Consider the following 13,529-nt stretch of genomic DNA (forward strand, 5'->3'; position numbering starts at 1 on the left):
AATAAAATGTTGTTTTGGTCATTATATCTATCATCTACTACCAAAATTAACCTAACTAACTAAGTATATACACCACAACAAATGCTCACAGTTGGTTTATCTTATCTAAACATCATTTTAGCTACGCAAGTTAATTTTCACACCAGAAGATCAATTATAATATATATACTAGTAAGGTGGGAAGATAGGGCACCTTTTCAGTCACTTTTTCCATTCTATTTGGTAGTAAACAAAACACATTCAAAGAATTACAAAACCAAATTCTTGCCACTCCCATAGACCGTTGGTAATTGTTTAAAATACGATCAGAATTTTTAGATATTATGTGCTAAAGGTGTCCCATCGCCCCCGCCCTACAAAAGTAATTTATATTATGCCTTGTAGCAACAGCAGCGGAATGTTTTAATTGTTCATCTGGATGTCACAGAAATCAAAGAATCGTTCCGTTTCACCGGACACTTCATCTTTATTTAACGATGAATATATCGACCGTTGTTCTTCTGGTGGAAGAGTGGAAACGACATCAGTACAAACATTACAACAATTATCTCCGTTTAGTTCAATGCCGATGACACTGCCTGTGAATTATGGGAAATTGTCAATTAATAATACGTACATAAAGTTTATAAATTAAAGGGAAAACTGAATATAAAACCAAAATATTTAATACTTTTTAACACTAATACATCTTTATAAGTGGCTGTAAATTATAAAGACTGCTTTTGAATTCAGACTTGAAGAGATTATAATGAATACACCAAGCTTTTGTTGAATAGTTTTTACCAAAAATACATAATTATGTTAGGTACCCATTTGTGTGTAACTATATGATTTGCGCAGTTATGTCTCACCTGAACTAATGGCAGCATGATGAACAGATAGATCACTGTTGGGGAAAATTCGTTTCAAGTCACCAACTGTGAGATTGATTTCACGGATTTGAACCAAAACACATTTGTCTTTTAGCAAAGTAACAATGTTTCTTGCCACCTGTCAATCAAAAGTAAAAACCATAAGTATAAACTATTTGTAGGCTTTATTACTTGGAGTAAAAGTAACAAAATCCAGGTCTCCTAGCATGACTCCTCCTGTAGGACTGCATATATTGAAAAAACTTGGGCAAAACATGGTTTAATTTTGAACAACAAAACAAAACATGAATAAAAGAAAAAAAATTGGACAAAACATGGATAAAAATTTGGACAAAACATGGGTAAAACATAGATAAAATATTTGAATAAAACATTGATAAAACATGGGTAAAAAATGGATAAAACATAGACAAAACATGGGTAAAACATGGGTAAAACATGGGTAAAAATTTGAATAAAACATGGATAAAAATTTAGATAAAAATTTGAAAAAAAAAACTCGGAAAAATTTGGATGAAACAAGGATAAAAACATGACCAGAACAGCAATGGGCATTTGGTGTATTGTCAGGTACACACACGCACACAAAAGTGGCAGCATGAAGCATTGAACCCACTACCCTTTGGTTACAGTGCAAGCACCGCACCACATTAAACATGTCACTTACTTGGTATGAAGAATTCGATGGAAACACGGCGACAAAACAAGAGTCGAGTGAGGGCTTGGGCCTTGAACCCAGAGACACAAGAACAACGCTGTCACCTCGGTTTGTTGAAATATTTAATTTACTCGTTGAGCTATCTGTAATTATATAAATAAGGTTAATCTACTAATTTATCGAATATACACAAACGGTTGCTGCCTGGAAAATTGCACCGGTTTTGTAAAACAGCATTTGTGGCATTGACTTGCGTACTGCATTAGTATTTTTCGTTGTTGAATACGGACAACAAAAAGTACATATGGGTATGGAACCAAATACATTGCTAATTGCTAATGTTATTCCTGGACTTTACATTTGAACATTCAATCATGTTTTGCATTTTTTTTAAATACTATTTAGTTTGGAAAAGATTAAATTGTCTTTCAGTTCATTTTTTGACTTGTAATAAAAATTTTTTGAAACATTTACCGTCTGTACATTTTGAGATTCAATAATGTTTTGAAGTTTTTTTGTGAAATATTTATTTAGACGGTAAATGTTTCGATAATTTTTTGGTTATTACAAGTCAATAAATGAACTGAAAGACAATTTATTTTTTCCTAAATTGTTCGTTAATTTCACAGAAAAGATATTTATTTTTTGTGTGCGTGTGAGTTTTTTGGTCAATATATCTAGAACCCTAATTACGCACGTCATGGTATCGCAGAAGTCGTTAAACTTAACTACAAGGTATGTAGTAAATAAAAATATAAATAATTTTTTTGAAGAGATAAATAAAAATTTTGTTATAGTAGGATGGGGGGAGATGGGACACATTTAGCACATAATATCCAAATATCCTGATCATGTTTTAAACAATTAACAATGGTCTATGGAAGTTGTGAAGATATGGTTTATACACTCTTTGAATGTTCTTCGTTTATTACTGAATGAGACTGTAAAGTAGAACGAAAGTGTGTCCCATCTTCCCCGATTTCATGAAAAAAGATGATTGCTTTTAGATTTATTTTGACACACCCTACTGTATATCAACCTACAAACCTTTACCTCCACCCCCAATATCCTCCAACCCAGGAAACATTTCGTTCAGCGAACATTCCTCCGATATTAACGACGAGTTCGATTTCTCAGTGACCGGGGTGAAGTCATGGATATTACACCAATTGTTACAAAACAAACTCAATTGTGATTTCTCAAATTGTTCCTTTAACCCATCATAGTTGAGTTGATAGCAACCAAACTTTAACTTGGCCTGTTATTGAAATATGGTTAAAAAACACAAAGATATAAAATTTACAAATTGGTTTTTGATCCTTAGTATCATATATAGTGGTCCGGACACCCCTTTTGGCAAAAATAAAGATTGAAATAACCTTTTTTGCGCTGCACTCTTTTTGCACATGGCATAAAAAAGTTTTAAAATGGAGTTGGACCCACTTTGGAAATTCCTGGATATCCCTCTAAACAATACATTCATATCCCTGTACACCCTTACTGTTTAAAAGATAATATCGAAATCTTCAAGAGTTTGCCATTTTTTAAAAGTTTATTATATTATTGAAACTCGTCTTACCGAGGCCTCAATAATTGGTTGCGTGGCGCACGAGAGAAAAACGTCTAGTTTTGAACAATCTCGTGTTCGGAATTGTTGGCAAGCGACAATAAACTTGCAATTCTCACAATCGCGGATGAATATTGAACCCCTGTGAATGGAATAACATTAACTTTGGAAACCTAAATATGTTTATTGTGTTTACAGCCACCAATATAATACATACTCTGGAGACTGTTTTATAAATTTTACCAAAATCTAGGGTGATATTGTTAAAATCTCCCGCCGCCATTCATTATTGCAATCATATTCGTCAAACATAGAAACCACATTAACAACTTACTCTTTAAACACAAAGACACAAACTGCTTGTAGCCCAGCATTTGTAACTTTGCACAAGTTTACGCTGAACTATTAATATTATTATGATGTATAATTATGAAAACGTGAAACTCTACAATGCATTTCTTTCCAACTAAAATGTTTTAACAATCAACAAGCTTGCATACTTACATCACAGGTCCCACTATGATGCAACAATCAACACAATCATCCACGGTTATTGAAGCAATGTGATCAAATAAATATATTCTCGTATTCTTGCAGTTTTGAATAATAAACTGCTGGCCATCAATAGATCCAGGTTCTCGAATAACAAATTCATCGTTTAAGTTTTCAACAGTGTAAAGTGCTGGGTCAATCTGTAGGAATGAGATTTTAACGAATGTAACTTATTTATCCTTAACGGCAGTCATTATAACACGGGTGTTCTGATCCATACACTTGTGCCAGTCTACAAGTTACCTCATATGTAACTTATTTATCCTTACATGGCAGGGCAGCAGAGTCAAATATAACCTGAGTGTTTTGTTTTACACAAAATAATTGTTATCACAGTTAAAGTTGCAATAATTAAGAAATGAAAAATAATTAAAAGACAGGATATATTGACAAAACTTACTAAAACTATAATTACTTTAATTTGTCTCTTTATTTTGTAATAATAACTTTAATTAGATTGTGAAAATATTAATAAAATCTTAAATAAAAAAGGAATAATTTGGCTGCCAGTGACCGGTGAAAAATTTGGTATAAATGTTTGTTAGAAAGTTACCACGTATGTAACTTTGTATATACGTTACTATGAGTTACCGAATATGTTACTTTGATTAGATTTTCTATACGGCCGACAATTTAGACAACGCATTAGTGCCCGCTTGTCTTAAATATTATTACCTTTTCCCGTTTATCCCAACTGTATTTTTTCTCTTTCGTTTTTTTCTCCGGGTCTTCTTTTTCTTTAGATCCAAAGCATCCCATAATGAATATTAATCCAACTTCGCAACAACTCTAAACAAAATTCGGTGGATTCCCCGAAATTATTCAAGCGAATATGAAATCTACGACGCCGAATATTTTTTACTCCCCGATTTTGTTGGTTTAAAACTGAACTGTTTACCGTAAAACAAGCTAAATATACTTTAAAAGGTCCATGAATTATAAATATCATTATAAAACATAATTCGAAAGCATGAAAATATTAAACAGAGCGTTCAGATTGGAGATGCAGGAATATAGTAAATGGGGGAAGATGGGACATCTTTTTGTTCTATTTTCTCATCCCATTTGGTAGTAAAAAAAGAACATTCAAGGAATTATGAATCCGTATCTTCACAACTCCCATAGACCGTTGTCATTTGTTTAAAACACGATTATGGTATTCAGATATTTTATGCTAAACGTGTCCCATCTTCCCCCACTATATAATACGAGTGTGGTGTTAACTTTGAAAATGATGTAATATAAATGTCATATACAGTAAAGGTTGGGGTGAGATGGGTACTGTTATATAGCACATATGATCCAACATTTCCTATATTTTCACAAATTAACATCGCTTTTTCAAGAGTTGTGGGGAAACGGATAGATAATTCTGTAAATATTCATTTTACCATCGAAATGAACGATAAACGATAATGAAAACATTTCCCATCACAAGTCCACTGACATTTACCTTGTGTATTATAGCGACTGTTGTTTTGCTGGCAATTTCCTTATCTTTATAATTTTAACCAACGTCTAATATGGTATTTGTTGTCTAAAAGTAGAGAAATAAAAATTATGTCATGTTTTAAAATTTCTTTGGTCGGATCAACTGCCAAGAAACACAAGAGCATTACCTTCGCAAAGCAACGCATTGAAGCAGCTGCATCACCCATGGCAGTTCTTTCTATAGAAATTACTCCGCCATACTTGAAAATAGATTGGCTACGCACTGTGTGTTGGAGGCTGGTATGGCGGGCCCCCATGAGAATTACCAGGCTACCGAGTGACAAGACAACTGGAGATAATTACGACGTATTTATAGAGCTGGGTGCCGGCATTTGTCGATTACTAGCCCAGGACCCAGACACTTTGGTGGATTTTTAGTTTATCGCGAAAAAGACAAGAAAATTCAAAATGGAGGCGATTAAGAAAAAAATGACCATGCTTAAGCTGGACAAGGAGAATGCGATCGACAGAGCCGAGCAAGCGGAAACCGACAAGAAATCTGCCGAAGACAAAGCTACTGGGGTAAGTAATGTTTTGTATTGTGTCATTGGGGTAATTAGACTCTGGCATAAATCTCTGGGTGTTGGGGTAATGCGAAAATTTGCCCTAAATTATAGGTTGGGGTATTGAGCACTAGTATATAATATTAACGTATGTTCTAGTAGGAAGACATTTTCCATAGTTTGTTTATAAGCTTGGGGCGTTTATATAATATTTTTAAAGTTTAACTTCGTGGTAATCAATAAGCAAAGTGTATGAAACAGAACACCCGTGTTATAACGACTGTCGTTGCCCCGCCAAGTGAGGATAAATAAGTTACATACGTGGTAACTTGTAAGCAGGCACGAGGTACATGAAACAGAACACCCGTGTTATAACGACTGTCGTTGCCCCGCCAAGTGAGGATAAATAAGTTACATACGTGGTAACTTGTAAGCAGGCACGAGGTGTATGAAACAGAACACTAGTGTTATAACGACTGTCGATGCTCCATTATAACGCGAGGATAAATAACTTACAATTATTCATTAATTCAAACCCCCAGCACGCTGTATATAATTTCTTAACAACCCTATTAGCACCTAAGTCGTAAGATGTTAAACAAGTTACATTGGTGCAATTTTCATAACCAAATTAACATAGTTACAACCCACTTAACCCCACAGTTGGAAGAAGAGCTCCAAGGTCTGCAGAAACGACTCAAAGCGACCGAGGACGAGTTGGACACGTCACAGGAGAAACTTCGAACCGCCATCGAGAATTTGGAAAACGCGGAGAAGAAAGCTGCTGACGTAAGTGCCTATTGTTTTGCTTGTATGATGTCACAAACGTTGTATATCGTCACAACGTTGTATGACGCCAGTAGCGTATATGACGTAACGAACCTTATCCACGGTGGTTTCGAGATTACAACCAAATTTGGTTCGTCTGTGACGTCATACACGACGTGAAGCGATTTTCGAAAGCAGCTGTTAGACAATCAAGAGTCTATACGAAGTATATATATATTGTGTGGGGTAAAATGGTTACCGTTAGCTTATAAAATTCCACCCTTTCTAATCGTACTTTTAACAATTAACAACGCTGGTTTAGAGACGTGAAAACACGGGTGAATAATTCTGTGAATTTTCTTCGTGTAATATCAAATAAGTCGATAAAAGAGAACGAAAACATGAACCATCTTACCCCAACACATAAACCATTTTACCCCAACCTACAGTATATATATTGTAACGCAGGCAGAACAAGAGGTCGCGTCATTGAACCGCCGCATCACCTTAGTTGAAGAGGAATTGGACAGAGCACAAGAGAGACTTACCATTTCACTTTCTAAGCTTGAAGAGGCGGAAAAGGCTGCAGATGAAAGCGAACGGTGAGAATATGATTAAATGGAACATGTTTATCCTCGCATGGTGGGGCAACAGCGGTCATTATATTATAACGCTGGCGTTCTGTTTTATACACAGTGTGCGCGCTTATAGTTACTATAGAGTACTGTGGGGGAATACGGGACACCTTTGGCACTTAATATTCATTTTCTTAATCGTGTTTTAAACAATTGACAACGGTCTATTGAAGTCGTGAGGATACGGTTTTATAATTCTTTGATTTTTTTGTTTACTATAAATTGGGCGAGAAAATAGAATAAAAAGGTGCCCCATCCTCCCCCACCCTATTATATATGTAACTTTGTAAGTGAGTGTTTTCTGTATGGCGGACAATTTGTACAACTTATTAATGACCACCCAGTTGTATCTGTTTAGTTATCGCATTAGTATCTTATGGTTAAAAACTACTTACAGAACAGTATATAAAAACGGGACGACTAAACCCGCAATGCAATAAATCGCTGACAGCACGTCATACCCGTCACGCGAGAATAAATGTGATAAATAAATAAGTTACACTTTATTGTTCACAGTGGCCGCAAAGTTATCGAGAACCGATCGTTGAAGGACGAAGAAAGATTGGAAGTTCAAGAAATTCAACTTACCGAAGCGAAGAACATCGCTGAGGACGCCGACCGTAAATACGTCGAGGTCGCTCGCAAGCTTGTTATGGTGGAAGCTGAACTTGAGCGGGGAGAGGAGAGAGCTGAACTTGCTGAAAGGTTAGACCTCATGCTCAATGTTGAGTTATAACATGGGTGTCTTCTTATACACCAGACACACATGGTGTATTTATACACCTCATGCTCAATGTCGAGTTATAACATGGGTGTCTTCTTATACACCAGGCAAACATGGTGTATTTATACACCTCATGCTCACTGTCGGGTTATAACATGGATGTCTTCTTATACACCAGACACACATGGTGTATTCATACACTTCATGCCCACTGTCGAGTTATAACATGGGTGTCTATACACTAGACATACATGGTGTATTTATACACCTCATGCTCACTGTCGGGTTATAACATGGATGTCTTCTTATACACCAGAATTTTTATTAAAAATAAAAATAATAAAATACACCAGAAACACAATTCATACACCTCATGCTTAATATAACACCCCCCAACTATCCCACAGCAAAGCAACGGAGCTCGAAGAGGAATTGAAGATTGTGGCGAACAACCTGAAGTCACTTGAAGCTTCTGCTGAGAAGGCAAGTTTAATAATCAACTCGTTTAATATTCAAGGCTATTCTACTTTTAAAATGAGATGTGTGTTATATATAATAGCTGCCTGTGGTAACTGGGATTGGGTCGAATAATTCTAATTTATATGGGTAAGATACTAGAAGACCTGTACTATAAGGGTCTGGGACATAAATCACAATCGGCGAAACCCCAACATCTAGTCTTGTGTGCACTGTAACCGAATAGGTGAGATCCTACAGTGAGGCATGCTACAGTCCTATAGTATTGGGCATGGGACATAGGCTAAACTTGGCTCATTATTAAACCCCTATGGTGTAACAACCCATTAGTGACCACTAGGTTGGAGAAATATCTATAAAGTGTCTTGCATAAAGACACATACACCCATAATGGTGGCAGTATCGAGCACTGAACCTGGTATCGTTCGGTTACCATGCAAGCACCTAAGCATTGAGCCAATAAGCTTTATTCATTTTATTTTATGTCAGTACTTACTCCCCTACATTGCAGTATGCAGCAAAGGAAGGAATCTTTGAAGAAGAAATCAAGACTTTGTCCGACAAACTGAAAGATGTAAGAGTGAATTATATTATTATGTTTCAATGATTTTATTTACCATGGAATATATAAGAGGCAATTACAAACATTGGACCACAGCTTTAAATCTAAACCAGATTTTACCCTGATGTTAGGTGTCTATACAAACAAGCAGAGCCAAAGTATATTGCATTCACCACATTAATCAATGAGGTTTCCTATGTTTAACAACTATGAGTGTAACTGTGCTTTAGCAACATCACCCAGATTTAAGTTCTGTGACTCCCTCTCCAATATTGTATAAACATTATATTCAATAGTGCCATCTCATTTTCTATCTTGTTGTTGCTTTGTTTATGTTGTAATTATAATATTTCTATTATTCAGTCGGAGACAAGAGCTGAGTTCGCTGAAAAGTCGGTGGTTAAGTTGGAGAAGAACATTGATGAATTGGAAGGTGGGTTGTGATGTCATAAATATTAATGTGATGTCATACATAGTAGGTATAAGGGAAAGATGGGACACCTTTTCATTCTATTTTCTTGTCCCATTTGGTAGTAAACAAGGAACATTTAAAGAATTATGAAACCTTATCCTCACAATTTCAATTGACCGCTGTTTATTGTTTAAAACACGATCAGGATGTTTGGATATTACATGCTAAAGGCGTCCCATCTTCCCCCACCATACTGTATATAGTTATGATGTCATAATGGGTTGTTCAAACTGTTCACGGTTTATAAAACAAACACCCACAAAGTAACATACATGGTAACTTGTAAGCAGGCATGAGATGTATGAAACAGAACATCCATGTTACAATGATGGTCATTACCCCACCATGTGAGGATAAGTAATTTACGTTCCTTTATTCATACAGTGTTTTGCTTTTAATATAAGCTATAACCCATTGATACGTTTTATTAAACAATGTGTTTATATTCTATATGGGTGAGGTCCTACAGCATGTCACATTATGCAAAAACTTTTATTCCCCATCTTCACATTTAGTTTTACCCCAAGCTAATATAGTGTTACAAATGCTTCCAATATATCTTATCTACTCACCTTAGACTCTCTGTATGCTGAGAAATGCAAGATCAAGGCGATATCTGAGGATATGGATGTAACTCTGCAAGGAATTGGTGATCTGTAATCTGTAATATGCGTGTTGAGTGTTTATCAGTTAATTAGTTCAGCAAACCTTACCTGATTTAGAAGGTCATACAATAAATAAAGTGTACGTGGAGTTTGTTTTCTATGGTTGCCGCTCCCATGCCCACAGTCGGGTTGCAGAAGCTAATACAATAAGTGTTTTCTGTATTGGATATTAGTTTGCAATGTATTAATGTTTGGATAAGCAGACATGACTTTTGGTTGGTTTGGTAATTTATATCCTGGTGGGTGGGAACTTGAGTGACTTATCCATGGTTGCCACTCCCATGCCCACAGTCGAGTTGCCGAAGCTATTGCAGTGTTTGGATAAGCAGACATGACTTTTGGTTGGTTTGGTAATTTATATCCTGGTGGGTGGGAACTTGAGTGACTTATCCATGGTTGCCACTCCCATGCCCACAGTCGAGTTGCTGAAGCTATTGCAGTGTGTGGATAAGTGGACATAAATTATATCATAGTAAAATAATCCTTTCAATAAATATATTTACAATAATAACCACAGATAATACAGAATAATATTTATTATGACACACGAACCTACAACTTGTGACATCATAATGATAAATATTACATCACAACAATAACAGCACAACAATGTGAAAAGCTTCAAAGTGAAAGTGGGAAAATAATAACAATGTTGATTAGGGTAATTACAATTGTACGTTATTAGTCAGTAGTAAGCCTTGAAGTAAATGAAAGCTAAAGCTGCCACAAATGTTTTCTAAAGTAACGAAAGTAAGTTCTTTTCTTGGAAAATATTTTTTTAATTGTGCTTGAACTAAGAAATGCCTTCTTCAGATCTCTTGTATTTCTGATTGAGCCGTTACAAACTATGGTTTGTGGGGAAACATCCATGGTTTTAAGGAATACTTATAACCAATAACGTACGATCTGATGATTTAATATTAAAATGGCACATAGAGATTACAATTGGAATAAACTTAAGATATATATGATATACTTTTAGACCCTTCGATCTGTATTAGATTCGGTTTGGTCGCCTACTATAGTGGTACACAAAGCCTTTTGGCGAGTATCGTGAAAGTTAAATCACTTTGTTGTAGCGTACAAACTTTGTGTAAAATGTAGTTTTGAAAATTGGGTCGCCAAGATTAAGTGCATCTATACAAACGTCTATTGCTTCATATTCAATAGTGGTAAACGTAAGATAGATTAGTTTCCTAGCATACAAGCATAGTGTGTAAACTGAGGAAATATTAGCTTTGCACCGCATGGTAGTTTAAGATAAATGACATGTATTTAGCAACATAGTAGCAACAATAAAACATTAGCAACCTTCTAAATGCCGTTGAATTAAAAATTACAGTCATTAAAAAATCAGCAACAAATTAAAAGCGTTATGGAATCATTAAGTAAGTACCAACATTTTCGCAAGGGAAATATTTCCAATAACAATAAGAATATATTGCAAACTAATATCCAATAGGCGCCAAACCTAGGGTGGTAGGGTATGCAGGCCTACCCCAGAATTTCTACACTGCATTAATCAGTAAACATTACAACCAATAGGTTAGATTTGTTTCATGGGATTTGGTGTGTCTAACTATCCCTGCCTCCCCTGTGTTTATAAAAGTTTGACGCCTATGTGATAACCACCAACAACATAATCATTGGATTTCTAATACTGCGCCCCCAGCATTTTGAATATGGGATATCATGGTTCGGCGCCGGGCTTGGTATTGTCTAAATGCCTGGAATGCGAGCCAACTGCTTACAATGAATAATATTGTTGTAAGAAAACCAAACACAGCAGCAGCTTGATACACAGGCAGGGGTGCATTTAATGCCATCACAAAACTGCTAATCAGGAACATAACTGAGTAAAATACACAGTTAATCAAGTCAGTAAGTGGCCAGTTTATGAATGATAACTTTTCCTGCAAACCAAACGCGAATACAACTAACAAGATGAGAGTAAACACAATACAAGATATAGAAACAAAGTTTAAGTAATGTACGCCCCCACAAGCTTCCAAACAATATGGAGCACTCCCAACGCATGAAGCCACCACGATGCTAAATATCAGCTGAACCACTTTTAATATTCCTGCAATAAATTTAAATCAATCAACACGAGAATAAGAAGCTATCTTCAAATGGAGCCTGTCATCATGTATGACACTTAACGGAGTTGCTCCAACCCGGTGGTTATCCAAATTGTTAGCCATATATTACCCACAAAGTTACATCAGTGGTTACTTGTAAGCGGCGCTTGGTGTATGAAACAGAACACTTGTGTTATAACAACTGTCGATGCCCACCATGCGTAACGATAATATAGGCTGAACAATTATTTGCCTATTTAAAAAATTAACCCACAATTGGTCGAGGAAATAAGAGGGAATGAAATCAATAGTTCAGCAACGGTCATAAAAAATTCAAAACAAACCAAGAATAAAAAGTGTGGAGCGTCAGTTAAAAAGTATGGCTATTGTACCCACTATATATTATCAACCATTCATACCTGTAATAGACTTTGCGTATTCCATGTGTAATATAAATCCACCGAACACCACCTTTCTATTCGATACAGGCTCAGTGGTTGGTTGGTAAGGACTTGTACTTGATATCATAGATGTATCAGCAGCGGTTAGGTCATCTTCATGCGAGTATTTCTCCGCTTCCATCATGGTTAAGTTTGGGCTCAAATACTTTGATGCAGGCTACTATATATTGGTGTGTACTGTATGTAACATAACAATACTATTATTTGTGACAGTAAAATTGTGACATAATCATAACATATAGTAGGGTTGGGGAGAAGATAGGGCACCTTTTCAGTCTCTTTTCCCATTCTATTTGGTAGTAAACAAAGAACATTCAAAGAATTACAAAACTGTATCTTCACAACTTCCATAGACCGTTGTTAATTGTTTAAAACACACAATCATTTGGACATTATGTGCCAAAGGTGTCCCATCTTACCCCGCAGTACTATGCATATTATTTATGGTGAAGGATTCATAGCTCACACAGGTTGATGTAGCCTACTATATATTTGTATGTACTATATAGACTATATTATATTAAAGTTATTATTTAGGTCTTTGAATGCAAAGACCATATTAATTAAACTATGAAAAGACGGGATTTGACAGCTAAACGTCAGTCAATTGCAACGTTATTATATATAAAACAAGGCAATTCGTAAGCGGGTGCGAGGTGTATGAAACACTACGAAACAGAACACTCGTGTTATAACGATATACATAACGACTGTCGTTGCCCGCTACGTGAGAACTACGTGAGAATATTTAACAGTTATTTATTTAGGAAGATAAAGATGGTATACAGATAACTTTAGGTTTAAACGCGTGGCTACTAAACCTAACACATATAGATACATTCATATTTTATTCGCACGTAAACCTAAACTACCGTGTCCCAAAATGATAAATTCCAAAGCAGAGAATAACATAACAACCTTCTTCTAACTTCTCTCCTATTTCCACAGCGTTTTTCAAGCCTAATTCCGAGAGAGGCCTCCCGACTTTGGAATCAAATAGGCTGGTTGTCACGTGATAAGTGACGTCTTACAACCGTAAAA

The 13,529-nt window shown here is 35.7% G+C and overlaps 3 protein-coding genes across 4 annotated transcripts; 1 reads left to right on the top strand and 2 right to left on the bottom strand.

The window, feature by feature from the left end:
- Positions 1-352: 352 nt before the first annotated feature.
- LOC149725347 (protein XRP2-like) lies at positions 353-4,485 on the bottom strand. Of its 2 annotated transcripts, none has more exons than XM_089892740.1 (7): positions 4,325-4,485; positions 3,602-3,789; positions 3,110-3,239; positions 2,584-2,788; positions 1,540-1,673; positions 852-990; positions 353-578 (listed from the first exon to the last, which is right to left on the bottom strand). In XM_089892740.1, exons 1-7 carry the CDS (start codon positions 4,406-4,408, stop codon positions 403-405), a joined length of 1,056 nt encoding a protein of 351 aa, XP_089748866.1. In that variant the 5' UTR covers positions 4,409-4,485; the 3' UTR covers positions 353-402. The 2 variants fall into 2 exon arrangements, with proteins under 2 accessions (XP_089748866.1, XP_089748865.1); XM_089892739.1 differs by having other exon boundaries at positions 2,578-2,788.
- A 977-nt stretch (positions 4,486-5,462) lies between these two features.
- On the top strand, positions 5,463-10,034 carry LOC149725348 (tropomyosin, smooth muscle/fibroblast CTM1). Its single transcript, XM_089892742.1, has 8 exons — positions 5,463-5,662; positions 6,307-6,432; positions 6,880-7,013; positions 7,563-7,751; positions 8,178-8,253; positions 8,759-8,821; positions 9,173-9,242; positions 9,859-10,034. The coding sequence occupies exons 1-8, from the start codon at positions 5,549-5,551 to the stop codon at positions 9,939-9,941; spliced, it is 855 nt and encodes a 284-aa protein (XP_089748868.1). The 5' UTR covers positions 5,463-5,548; the 3' UTR covers positions 9,942-10,034.
- A 430-nt stretch (positions 10,035-10,464) lies between these two features.
- Positions 10,465-12,695, bottom strand: LOC149725349 (CKLF-like MARVEL transmembrane domain-containing protein 4). The gene is made up of 2 exons (XM_089892440.1): positions 12,447-12,695; positions 10,465-12,029 (listed from the first exon to the last, which is right to left on the bottom strand). Exons 1-2 carry the CDS (start codon positions 12,610-12,612, stop codon positions 11,590-11,592), a joined length of 606 nt encoding a protein of 201 aa, XP_089748566.1. The 5' UTR covers positions 12,613-12,695; the 3' UTR covers positions 10,465-11,589.
- Positions 12,696-13,529: the final 834 nt, after the last annotated feature.

Source organism: Ciona robusta, chromosome 14 (genome assembly GCF_009617815.1).
Source record: "Ciona robusta chromosome 14, ASM961781v2".
Classification (NCBI taxonomy): Eukaryota; Metazoa; Chordata; class Ascidiacea; order Phlebobranchia; family Cionidae; genus Ciona; species Ciona robusta.